Genomic DNA, 13993 nt, shown 5'->3' with positions numbered 1-13993 from the left:
GTAAAATTACAACTAGGTGAATTAGGTGAATACACACACACACACACACACACACACACACACACTACATGCAACATTAGTATAGTTTATTCAAAGCTGAGTAATCCATCCTGAAAACCAAACTATGCAACTTTTGAAATGGTTAGAAATATAATCTTACATCTTAAATGTTGTTACCCTCCAGGTATTCCATCCAAGAGGATAACCTTGCTATAGAAAATCCCTCTCTGTTTGTAAAGTACTATATAAGACTTCAAGAGCCAAACAGTGGCCATAGTAGTCACTTTTCACCAGCAGGTCACAATAGGTGACCTATGCAAGCTTGAAACTGGCCCTTTAAAGCAAGTCAGACATTACTTTTTTTTCCCGCGACACACTTCATTTTTACAGTTTTTTCTTGTTTGTATTCCAACAACCTACATATAGTCTCCTAAATTAGATATTGACATATTTTCATGCAAAGATAATCAAGGGCTACAAGACAAAATTCACAAAAAAGAATCTCATCAGTTGTTGCTCTGTGAATCAGAAAACAAGGTTTGAAAAACCAAGGTTTACAGAGTTTATACATGATAGGCATTAATGGGTATCTTGCTGTGGGATCACCAAGGAGGAGAATGAAGAGGAGATCAGTGGCAGCAGGATTGCTGAAATGGGAGACATGTAGTCAGTAATTTCATAATGGCACAAATAAAAATGGACAACTATGACCTGTGTGAGACTGAATTACTGAAAGACTTGAGAGTTACACACTGCCTTTTGGCTGCATTCTGTTAATGTTCTGTATTGTGCACACCATATATGAATGTATATCACCTTTATAATGTCTTTTCAACTTGATTCTTTCTTGGAACATGTCTAAGTTTATCTTCTATCCTCATATGTATGTTTCACGCTTAATCCATCAGTGCTTAAATATACACATGCATTACAGGGCATCATTATTTTTTAATGTCAGTGTCATATGATCCTTGATAGGTGCTGATAGATCTGGATTATTATGTTTAGTTCTGTATATATGTGAGGAAGAAAAGAATTGTCTAAGGTTATGGAGAATGTGTAGCACATGAAAGTTGATTCAGTAATAGGTGAAATGTGCAATTTTCAGGAAAGTTCTCCACTAAGGATTGTCCAAGAATGTTGCGTGTGGAGGGGAGAGTTTGGTGAAGAAGAGTGAAGATTTATATGTGTGAATTGTTGTTTGTAACTAACAGGAGTAAGAATTCAGCTATTGAGGCACTGAATAAAATAACAGGTCTTTATTCCATCCAGAAATGTTAAAAGATCTGATATATATATATATATATATATATATATATATATATATATATATATATATATATATATATATATATATATATATATTTATACAGAGGTCCTCTTTTAATGCACACCTTGGTTAATGCGTTTCTGGCTTTATGCACACTCTCACTTTATTTCCATCACTCTTACAATCCGCAAAATTTCCGACTTTATGCGCATTTAATGAAAGAAACTTCCATTTGGGAACAAAATATATTTGCTAAAAATAATTTATTTCTGCCAAAAAACAATAAAATAAATTAAAATGAATGAAGAAATTATATTTTTACAACAAAGATAACGATTAAATGTCAAAATATATAAATTAAACATTACATAACAAAGAATCAACGAGACAGTTCGACGCTGTGTTTATGTTTTGGTTCAGCCACGTTGTTCTAGCTTGCCTGTGTTGCAGTTTCATATTTCACGTTTGCTAATCTTTATGGTATTATTGTTATCTTTGTAGGTTGGTGATACGTAATATTTATGATCTTCCTAGGTTTGTGAATATGGCTCCTTCCAAAAATACAAAAGATAATGGTGTTACAGGTATAGTGAAGGATGGCATACTTATCAAGAAATGTAAAATACTTTCGTTTCAAGAGAAACTAAACATCATAGCGAAGGTTGAGGCAGATGAGAAGCTTCATGTAGTAGGCAGATTTTACTCAGATAATGAGTCCACAGTGTTTAACATGGTGAAATGCAAAGATGCCATAAAGAAAGCAGTGCAGCAGGCATCACCTCGTACTAGGGATAATATTGTGAAGGTAGCTCATGACCCACAACTAGCCCCTGCAAGCTCACTGTGCAACCACTATGTGTACATAAGAGCTTTGTTTGTGGAATGATAATGTTTTATGTTTCAGGAATGATTGATTTGGGGGCAGTTACACGGGGATCTCAGGGGTCAGTCTTGGTGGGTCCCGGTCCTAGTCTTATTTATAACATAAGGTTCTATTATTCAATTTGTGCGTTTTTGATACTTGCGCACATTTTCTTGGTCTCTGTTCCGCACATTAAGAAGGATCCATATATATATATATATATATATATATATATATATATATATATATATATATATATATATATATATATATATATATATATATATATATATATATATATATATATATATATATATATATATATATATATATATATATATATATATATATATATATATATATATATATTGATTTATTTTGTTTATGTTATTTGTAAGGAATGTAGTGTAAGTAAAATGAATGACAAATTATAGAGAGTGGTTGACAGTGGGATCTTATGGCATTGATGGAATTGTGACAATTTATTAAGTGTTTAAGCATTTTCTAAATACTTTATATTCAGATATTACAATGTAAAATTTTTAATATGCATTTCTCAGGTTGCTCATGAGTCATCTTTCCTGACCTCAGTACAGTAATATCTTACCTAATATTTCTTCAAATACATCATGTATTTTTGAACATGCACCTTGGTATGAGGGAGTCAAACACACTCTGGATTCTTGACTGATTTCTTCTTAAAATGTTTTTTTTTTTTTTTTTTTGCACAGCTTTGTCACTGGTTTTTATTATTATTACTAATATTATTATTTATTTTTTTATTTATTTATTTTATTTATTTTTTTATTTATTTATTTATTTTTTTTTTTTTTTTTTTTTTTTTTTTGCATCTTATAAGTGTGTACTGTTTCAAGTACATATTCATATCAACTTCATCATTGGCTTACTTACTGAATTCACAAGATTCCTCACTCAACATCAACTTTCAACATGCATCACATATATTTTTTTAATATTCAAGGCTTGCCATCATAAGTTTTAATACATGCTACTACAAATGCCATCATTTGCCAATGAGTAAATTTCCAAATAGGGCTGAGATTTTTTTTTTTTTTTTTTTTTTTTCTACATTCCCTTCTATACTAAAATATTTGTCATCATTTGTATCTCTATGTATACTTGACCTGGTTTAGTAACTAGCTGTAATGTAAGCTATTTACTCAAGCAAAATTATGTCATTTGTTTGCAATTCTATTGGTAACACATTTATTCTTTGGCTTCTACTAGCATTTAATATGACATTCAATTCATGTCTTCCTTAATTTCATTAAAATAATACTAAACTTCTGAATTTCAAGTCTCTCAATATGATTTTGAATAAACTGTATTAAAACCTTTTCACTTTGGACTAGAATGAATAACTACTTCCCATGATGGTTAAAAATATTAAGATGAAGAGATTGATCATTTTCCTATCATGTAACTATGAAATCTAAGCAAAACAAGTTTCTTTTACCATGTAACTGTGTGTGTTGCACACCTTTAGGTGTAGTCCTTTATTCATGAATGCATCTGTGCAAGAAATTTGAGAGTGGCCAGCCAGGCATTGTGAGGTGCAGACTTACTACACTCTTGTCTAAGAAAGGCTAATGAAAAACTAACAGTAAATGGCAGTGGTATGCTAGAAGAGTTTAATAGAATTTGTGATTCTTAATCAGTATGTATAGTTTTCTCTTGTGTATCCTTAGTATAGCTTGTGTCTGTACAGCTTTCATTGTGGTATACCATACTTGTAGCCATTTGTGGTGTAGAGGTGCCACAACATGGGTAGTTTTTTACTGTTGTTCATGTGGTGATTCAGAGTTTGAGTCAGTATGGCTGCAAACAAATTGCTACGGCAGTTGTTACTGTATAAGGCACCTTTGTTGAGTCAGATGTGTCTTTTGTCCTTATACATTAACAGGAGTTTTATGGAAGAGAAAGAATCAGTCTAGATGCTCAAAAGATTTAAGATTATTGCATCAATTCCAAAAACTGGAAGGTTTTTCTATATACAGTAAGCTTCAGAATGTTACTTTATTAAAAATTCTAGTTATACATGGTACAGTTGCCAAAGATAGATATACGAGTATCATCTCAATAATAAGTAAAAAGTATAGTACATTTTTTAGATAAATATATCTGTATGTGCACATAGATAAAGTAGGATCACTTCCACTTGTAAGAAACATACTGTTAAATAAGCTTACAGTGAAATGTATACGTGTCTGCTTTTTTACATTTTTGGTATAGCTTTGCATTGGATACAGCTTTGGGCTTTCAATTGCATTAAAGTGTTTTCTTTTAAAACAGTTTTTAGAGTAAACTAGTAGTGTGTACTATTTCCATATTCTTTACTACATACATCCATCAAGCGTCGTTCAGATTTGTTGTGCATTGACCAAATTCTCAAAGTAAATTTTCCATGCATAATGTAATTCATTGTTTTACCAATAAGGAATATTCAGTATCCACCATTTTTTAATGATTTTGTTCATAAGTTACTTTTAATAGTCTTAAGATAGTTTATACAGTTTGTATAAAGATATGTATATGTTAACAATGTTGCTTTAAGCACAGCATTTAATAAATTTTATGTAAAAAGAAACTTTTGTTATTAATATTGATAAGTTTAGGTTTTATATGCTTTTACATTTTATTTATCTTCCACATATGAATATCCTTCTATATGGCTTGCAGGTTAGTATATTTAAATAGATATAATTTTGTTTAAACATTTCATATACAACTATTTGGAATTATGTTAATAATACAGTACAGTAATATTATGAAAATTTTCACAAAAGTTATGAAGACAAGATAACTAGTATTTATGGTTTTATTCTTTTCAGATTAGGAATGGTACAAAAGTTCTTCAGATGACTGGCAGTGAACTCATCTCATCACAAGGTACAGTACAGTATGGAGGTTTTCAAGATGCAGAGCATAGTCAATCTGGGTGACTGCCTGTTTCCCACTCTCTTATGAACCAACCAATGAAAAGCAAAATTCCATTAAAACAGACATTCAGAGAAAATGAATAAATCCTTTCATCTCATTACATTCTGAAACTAATCTGTAAACCATCTCAGTGCAATCATTTACTTCAACATGTCCTTGGTCTGTTTAATAGTGAAACAGTATCAGGTGTTAACTGCTCTACCTTGCCTGTAATATGTATAAAAAGTATATATAAAACTAGTCATCCAGGTGGAAAATCATGAGACATTAGCAAAATAATTTGGTATTTTTTTCTGGGGGCAGCCACAAGAATACTGAATAATAGGGTGAAATTTGAAAGGAAGGCAAAACACTGTGATGTCATGTAGGCAGCTCAGACTTGTTAATGCTCAGTTACCACTAATTTTATTTTTCACCAAGTTTGTTCTGCCAAGTGCCACATAAAATAAACATTTGTTGAAGGCTGTAAGTGATCCAGGTGTTAGCTTAGACAAATTGACTAAAACATGCAGAATGGAGAACTGTCAGTAGGTTAACAGATCCTTTAAAATGAAGGATAGTAATGATTCACAAAACATCCTGAGTGGCTGTTTGGACAGTAAATACAGACAACTTTTGTCTTTGTTTAATCCAGAGAATCGTTGATACTATCAGTCTGGATGAGTACTTATATTCACTTGATCTTTCAACAGAATATCCAGTGCTCCAAAGATGTTGGCTAGCTACACACGAGTGTCTATTCACAACTGTCTCCCCTGTTGCTATCTTCATTTATTCTTCTATTATAGTCTCCTTTCAAACACAAGAAAAATGTGTAAGACCAACCAACAAAATTCAATAAAACTTCAAGAATTTTTCCCATTACCTTTTACAATATTGGCTAAGTTTCACATCTGAGCCAAGTAATTCATGTGAACAATTTTTATTTAAATTGTATAAATGTTATCTTTTTCTAAACTCATACAATAGAATATCTTCACTTCTGTATGTATCATGATGTTCTTGCTCAGGAATTCTTTCTTTTGTGAAGTATTCTTCCATCAATTCAAAAAATTTTCTCTGCAACTCTGGCTTGTTTCCATCAGTGCGTATCTCATAACTCATGATGACCGTGGTGGTGCTGCTGCTTAAAAATTTCACAGTAGAAACAAGAGGCTCCAAGGACTGTAAAGGAAAACATTACTGATTACATAGCTGGCACAAATTCCACCCCAAGGCTAAACAAAGTCTCAAAATGCATATGTGTATAGAGCATTTTCTTCTTTGAATAACTTGTACTTTCACCTCAAGCAGTATCTGCAGAAACTTTTTACACCCTGTGTGTATATATATATATATATATATATATATATATATATATATATATATATATATATATATATATATATATATATATATATATATATATATATATATATATATACACACACACACACACACACACACACACACACACACAAGACAAATGCATGGTCAGTACAGGAATATGAAGAAATGATAAGTGATACAGGAACATGTCTGGAAGAAATGTTGGGTGGCTGTGAACGAACTATAATGATGGGAGATTTTAATTGTAAAGAGGTGTGTTGGGAGGACTGGTCAATGGAAGGATCAGAGACAACATGGGGAAATACACTATTGACACTGGCAATGGAAAATGTGTTAACTCAGTGGGTCAAAGAAGATACTAGGTTTGGAGGAGAGGGAGCATCGTCAAGACTGGACTTGGTCTTTAGTACAGAGCCAATGGTCATTGAGGAGATGAGGGTGGAGTGCCCTTTAGCAAAGAGTGATCATGCAGTTTTGGAGTTCAAGGTGATAGATGAAGAGAAATCTAGAAGAAATGAAGAATATAAAGTGGGAAGATGGAATTATGCCAAGACAGATTTTGGAAACCTAAAGAAATTCTTTCAAGAGACAAATTGGATGAAATTCAAGAGTGCTAAGGAGCAAATGAAAAGTGGAAGGAATTTATAAAAATATACAAAGAAGGTGAGAAAAATTTGTACCAATAAGACAACATAGAGAAGTTGGAAAGCAGGACTGGTTTAACGATAGATGTGAAAAGGCTAGAACAAGAAAAGAGGATGCATGGAAGAGGTGGAGAAGGAAAAGACGGATTAAGCAGTGGGAAAGTTACAAAAGAGCAAGAAATGAATATGTGTTGATTAGAAGAGAAGAAAGAAAGAAACAAGAAAAGGATATAATTGATAAATGTAAAGACCAACCAAGGCTTTTTACAGACATGTGAACAACAACATCAAAAATAGAGAAAGTATTGAAAGTTTAGAAGTAAATGGAGTATGCAGTGAAGATCCCAGGAAATGGCAGAGGCTATGAATGGATGCTTTCGGAAGGTATTCACAAAGGAGACTGCTTTTGACAAACCACTGGTAATGGAACAGAAAGGGATTATGAAGGAGTTTCAAGTAACTGTGGAGGAGATCAAGAATATGATGGGGAGTTTAGAAGTGAGAAAAGCTGTGGGACCTGATGGGGTATCAGGATGGATTTTAAGAGAATGCAGGAGCAACTGGCAGAAAAAGTTTGTGAAGTAATTGATGCCTCATTAAGGGAAGGTGTAGTGCCCCAAGACTGGAAAAGAGCTAACATTGTCCCAATCTATAAATCAGGTAACAAGAGAGACCCATTGAACTATAGACCAGTGTCACTTACAAGTGTGGTAGCTAAGATGTGTGAGAGGGTGGTGAAGAATAGATGGACAGACTTCTTGGAGAAAATGACATACTTTGTGAGTGTCAATTTGGTTTTAGAAAAGGGCGTTCATGCACGACAAACCTGATATGTTACTATTCGAGGGTGATAGATGTAATACAGGAAAGAGATGGTTGGGCTGATGGAATATATCTGGATTTAAAAAGGCCTTTGATAAGGTACCACACGGAGACTGATCTGGAAACTTGAAATGGTAGGAGGAGTGCATGGCAGTTTACTAAAATGGATGGAAGACTTTTGGTAGGAAGAGAAATGAGAACAATAATTAAGGACAGACCATCAGAATGGGGCTTGGTGGAGAGTGGAGTTCCACAGGGATCAGTGTTGGCACCAGTAATGTTTGCGGTCTACATAAATGACATGGTGGATGGGGTGTCCAGTTATGTGAGCCTATTTGCAGACGATGCAAAATTGTTAAGAAAAGTGAGATGTGACAAAGATTGCGAACTACTCCAGGAAGACTTGGACAGAATATGGAAATGGAGCTGTACATGGCAAATGGAGTTCAACACGACAAAATGCAAGAAAATAGAGTTTGGCAAGAGTGAAAGAAGAATCAGGAGTATGTACAAGATAGGAAATGAAGACATAAAACCAGTCATGAAGAAAAAGACCTTGGGGTGACAATTACCAATGACCTATCGCCAGAGAGACATATAAACAAAATAATTGGAGAAGTATTGAACTTATTGAGGAACATAAGAGTGGCGTCAGATATTTAGATGAAGAAATGATGAAGAAAATAATTACTGCAATGATAAGACCGAGGCTTGAATATGCAACAATACAGTGGGCTCCGAACTTAAAGAAACACATAAGGAAACTAGAGAAAGTACAGAGGGCTGCAACAAAATGGTGCCTGACTTAAGAGATTTGACTTATGAAGACAGACTGAAAAGAATGCAACTTCCGACCCTGGAAAACAGAAGAGAAAGGGAGACCTGATAGCAATATACAGAGTGATGATTGGCATGGAAAAAATGGATAGGGAAGATCTGTGTATGTGGAATGAAAGAATGTCGAGAGGGCATGGGAAAAACTAAAATGGCCACTTATAGGAGAGATGTGAAAAATATAGCTTCCCTCATAGAAGGGTGGAAGCATGGAATAGTTTAGACGTGGAAGTGGTCAACGCAAGGAATATTCATGATTTTAAGAAAAAGCTGGACATTAATAGATATGGAGACGGGACAACACGAGCATAGCTCTTTTCCCGTATGTTACAATTAGGTAAATACAATTAGGTAAATACACACACACACACACACACACCCTCATTTTTCCAGACTAAATAGTGCAGGCACTGGTCTGGTTAATGAAAAAGTCCAGATAACAAATGGGTCCTTCATTTCCCAAATATAGTCATTTGTCTCCTTAGATTTTTTGGGGAAACTGCGAAATTTTGTCTATTTTGGTTTTCCTTATGAACAAAACCTACACAGACTTAATCTAAGTTAATCTAATACTAAAACTAACCTATCAGTACCATATATTACAGCTTATAAGTCGATCTAGCACATAAATCAACCTTTGTAATGTGACCTCAAAATGTTGTACAGTAAGCCCCCGCACTTGGCAAATCTCAGCTTGGTGAAATTCACCTTTGACGGTAGGGTGGTCACAGACCACCGAGTGCACACTTGGCGATTTGAATTCAAACTTGGCAGCCACACAGTGAACCACGCGGCTCCCCGGTGACATCAGACCTCTCTCTAAACCTATCAGAACGAAGTGTGAGAGGCCATTTTATTTGTGCTACCCTCTGTTCTGCTAGCGTGGGAATGAATTCTGGCAATTTATCGCCAACATGGCCTCTACCAACGTAACAGGTGGTACCGGTGGGGTTAAGGACAGTGGTAGTGGCAGCAAGAATAAAAGTGGGCGATGGAAACAGGTGGAAAAACGGGAGTACAGACGAGAAAAGCTTCACAAATGTTGGTCTGTTTTGTACATGTGTTCTAATATGTGAAGGTAAAAGATTTTATTTCAGCTCTAGAGATGGTATTTTAAGGGTCAAAAGAGGGACTTTGGCAATAATCAAAGACTGATTGAGCCATTTTTAGGCAATTTATATGGTATAAAGAACTCGTGTTTGGCGAAATTCGCATTTGGTAGTAGTTTCGCCAGACTCATTAATTCGCCAATTATGGTGGCTTACTGTACTATCAGTTTACCTTACAAATAAGTCAAACCCCTTAACTATTACTTGTCTGGTCCAGTGTCACCCTGAATCACTAAATACTGAGTTCTAAATTAAGTTTTACCTGCAGTAAAATAAATCAAACTAATCAAACGGATTGAAAACGCCAACTTCAAGCATTTCAACATAAACGAGCTGCCAGTTTTTACTTTTTCTTTCTGTACTCACCTGTTTCATCACTATATTAGATGAATATTTACTTTTAAAACTCTAATGGTAAGTATCCATCCATCTACAGTCCTGCTACTCTTGGGAGCTGCACATACTCCCGAAAGGAATATGTTCAATGATGATGTGAATATTTCATAGGGAAGGGACTCAGAGAGGCCAGATAAGACTCCTGGCTCATGAAGACTGTCTCTTCCTCTGGGCTCTGCCATGTTGTGCAGGGGACTCACACTCTGTAGTAAGCAGGAACAACAATGTACCTACATAAGTACTGTAGTGTATTACTAATGAATATTTTGTTAATACAAAAGCTAAAAACATAATCGTTTCATAATGATACAATCATGACTGACTGCTCAGTGTTGTCATCTAGTAACATGCATTCCCTTTGAACAGCCGTTTAGGCACAAAATTTTAAATATGATTTTGTTTTTAAATATTTTAGGTTACTTTAGGTATCATGTTTTTAGCTTTTGTATCAATAAAATATTCTACAGTAATAAACTACGGTATTTGTGTAGGTACGTTGTTGTCCCTACTTACTACAAAGTATGAGTCCCTTGCACAACATGGTGGAGGAAGAGGTCATCTCTGTGACCTAGGAGTCCTATCAGGAGCTTGGAGGTATCTACTGCAGCATCTTTTCCACTCCTTACATTTTACATTGGTGCACCTTTACCATTTTGACTTCATGATACATCCACACAGTATTTAGCAGAATATTCTAGCAGCTTATCTTTTGATTTATGAATGTTTATGAATGTCAGAAAGAGTTTGCTTGGCCACACCATACTCCTCACAAACACTACCAACTCTAACTCCTTCTCTAATTTTCTTATTAATTCCAACCTTTAAGTCACAGCTTGGGCCATTCACTTATGCCTAACACCCTTGGAAGACATAATTAAGAGTTCTGAGGTACTGAAAAATGCACAAACTTCCTCACTGATACCGGACAATACACAGTGTTCACTAGCATCAGCTGGACTTGTTTACAACCACCTGCCACAACGGTGCCAGCATCTATGCCGCCATCTATCAGCCATTTCTGGAAGTGTGCGAGACATGCACTGTTTGAATTCATTTGTTGGCCATTTGGACTCAAATTACTAAACTATTATCTGGACACTGTCTGGATTAACTGAAATCCAGATAAACAAGGTTCAGAGTGTCTGTGTGTGTGTGTGTGTGTGTGTGTGTGTGTGTGTGTGTGTGTGTGTGTGTGTGTGTGTGTGTGTGTGTGTGTGTATATATATATATATATATATATATATATATATATATATATATATATATATATATATATATATATATATATATATATATATATAGATAGATAGATAGATAGATAGATAGATAGATAGATAGATATACAGTAATACTCCGCTTAACAACCATCTGTTTAACAAATTTCCGGTTTAACGTACTATATAAAGTTAGACCAAAAGTCCACATAACGTACAACCACATCCGCTTTAGCGAATTTTCTTGGTTTGAATTTGCTGGTTGAGGGACCAAACACGGTAGTTTCGCTGTGATTGGCTGGCTCCCCGCCTCTGTCTCTAGTGTTCCTGGAGCTGGATCCAAGATTCTTTAACAACGTCAGAGCAACCCATGAATGCTTAGAGAGACGGTGAAAAGGTTGCTTTCAAATTGCTCTGAGGTTGCTGGGAACACCACCTCTGGAGGTGGCGTTACTGTCTTATATATGCATTTATGTTCACAACACATTTCTATTAGCTTTTTACAAACCTTGCCCCAAGAAAGGATTTGTAATGCATAAAGTGAAATCTTACATGGAATACCAAAAAATAAAGCGGAGATGAGATGAGCCACAGACGAAGCGGGAGACTCGTGGTGACTCGGCCGCTTCTTCTTCTTGTGACCCTTTTGCTTGCGTGTTACTTTCATCATGATGTTTATGTTCTCCCACAGACGAAGCGGGAGACTCGTGGTGACTCGGCCGCTTCTTCTTCGTGTGACCCTTTTAGCCTGCGTGTTGTCTTTCCCCGTGATATTTGTTTTCACTCCTCTATTGCCTCCTATAATGGATATCATATCTTAGTATTCATATATCCTCATGCCACAAGGATAACCTTGACTCCATGGCACTGAGTGATAGTGAATTACTAATGAAATACCGCGGCATTTCATTAATAATTCACTATCACTCACTGCCACGGAGTCGAGGTTATCCTTGTGGCATGAGCGTATATGAATACTAAGATATGATATCCATTATAGCAGGCAATAGAGGAGTGAAAACAAATATCACGGAGAAAGACAACACGCAGGCTAAAAGGGTCACACGAAGAAGAAGCGGCCGAGTCACCACGAGTCTCCCGCTTCGTCTGTGGCTCATCTCATCTCTGCTTTATTTTTTGGTATTCCATGTAAGATTTCACTTTATGCATTACAAAACAATCCTTTCTTGGGGGCAAGGTTTGTAAAAAGCTAATAGAAATGTTGTTTTGTGAACATAAATGCGACAATGTGAGAGAATTTGTACGTAGCTCCTCTAACTTCCAATGACTCATATGACATCATAAAAGTAGTGGTAAACCGGTGGCCCAATATGCTGCCGTGTGTGTATATATATATATATATATATATATATATATATATATATATATATATATATATATATATATATATATATATATATATATATATATATATATATATATATATATATATATTTTTTTTTTTTTTTTTTTTTTTCCATGTGACATGTTGGGGACCAGCCCAGAATGCATCACCCCCTATTTCCATTATTTCCTATGGGAAAATTACATCCGCTTAACAAATTTTTGCTCTACAAACAGTTTTGACACCCTCTATCCTGTTCGTTAAGCGGAGTATTACTGTATATATATATATATATATATATATATATATATATATATATATATATATATATATATATATATATATATATGCAGGCAACCCCTGCTTAACGAAGGTTCACACAACAAAATTTTGCTTCAACGAAGGTTTAATTTTACTACCATCTGCTCATTTAACGAGTACCAAACTCGTTTTAACAAAGTTTTATCCAGGTAATTTTTCCCAAGTTTGAAAGCCCCGCCGTATCACTCAAGCCAACAGGCTTTTGAATACACCAGCGCCTCTCGTGGACAACACGCACACCACTCACTCCACCTGTTCAAAACAATAACAGCAGCAGCAGCAGCTCGTCTTCCATCACTCAACTTACCACCAAAATGCCCTGCAATGTCGCCTAGCGTTGCTAAAGAAGACCAGGAAATCTCTTGCTCTCGAAGTGAAGATGGATATTATTCACAGACACGAGAGAGGCGAGAAAACTAATAGCATTGCTCGCCACCATCTTGACTCCATCTACTGTCTCTACTATTTTCAAGTCAGCAGACTCTATTAACCCTTTCAGGGCACAAATAGGTTTTTGGGTCATGTCTGTGAGACGCAAATTCGGCCAAAAAATCGAGGTTTACAAAACTGAAAAGAATCAATGTTCTCATGCATAATAGTGTTACGCATCTACTGTAAAAAAATTAGGTCTCTACTCACCCTGGAAAGTGGTGAAATAATGATAGGAAGTTGGCTTTCTGGTGGTATGCTGTGCGCTGTTGAGTACTGCCATCGTAGCGGGTGGTTATTTTCCGCTGCAACTTGTGCAGGTGTTTTCACAAAATTACACAGTATTTTCCACCTGATTTGAACAGCAGTTGCTCAGAACTGCTCCAGAATGTGCTAGGGTAATTATTTTTCACACCTGTGCATACATTATGCCCACACAAATAATATAAAATACGTT

The 13993-nt window shown here is 35.2% G+C and overlaps 1 protein-coding gene across 1 annotated transcript in view; it reads right to left on the bottom strand.

Moving 5' to 3' along the window:
- Positions 1-4155: 4155 nt before the first annotated feature.
- Positions 4156-13993, bottom strand: part of LOC123517502 (protein-lysine methyltransferase METTL21D-like) — a 32687-nt gene continuing 22849 nt past the window's right edge. Inside the window, exon 4 of the mRNA XM_045277631.1 lies at positions 4156-6257. Coding sequence (XP_045133566.1) covers positions 6036-6257 — 222 coding nt within the window. The 3' untranslated portion in view covers positions 4156-6035. The remainder of the gene's footprint in view (positions 6258-13993) is intronic.

The sequence above is a fragment of the Portunus trituberculatus genome, chromosome 42, assembly GCF_017591435.1.
Source record: "Portunus trituberculatus isolate SZX2019 chromosome 42, ASM1759143v1, whole genome shotgun sequence".
NCBI lineage: Eukaryota > Metazoa > Arthropoda > Malacostraca > Decapoda > Portunidae > Portunus > Portunus trituberculatus.
This window is presented reverse-complemented; position numbering and strand designations above follow the sequence as displayed.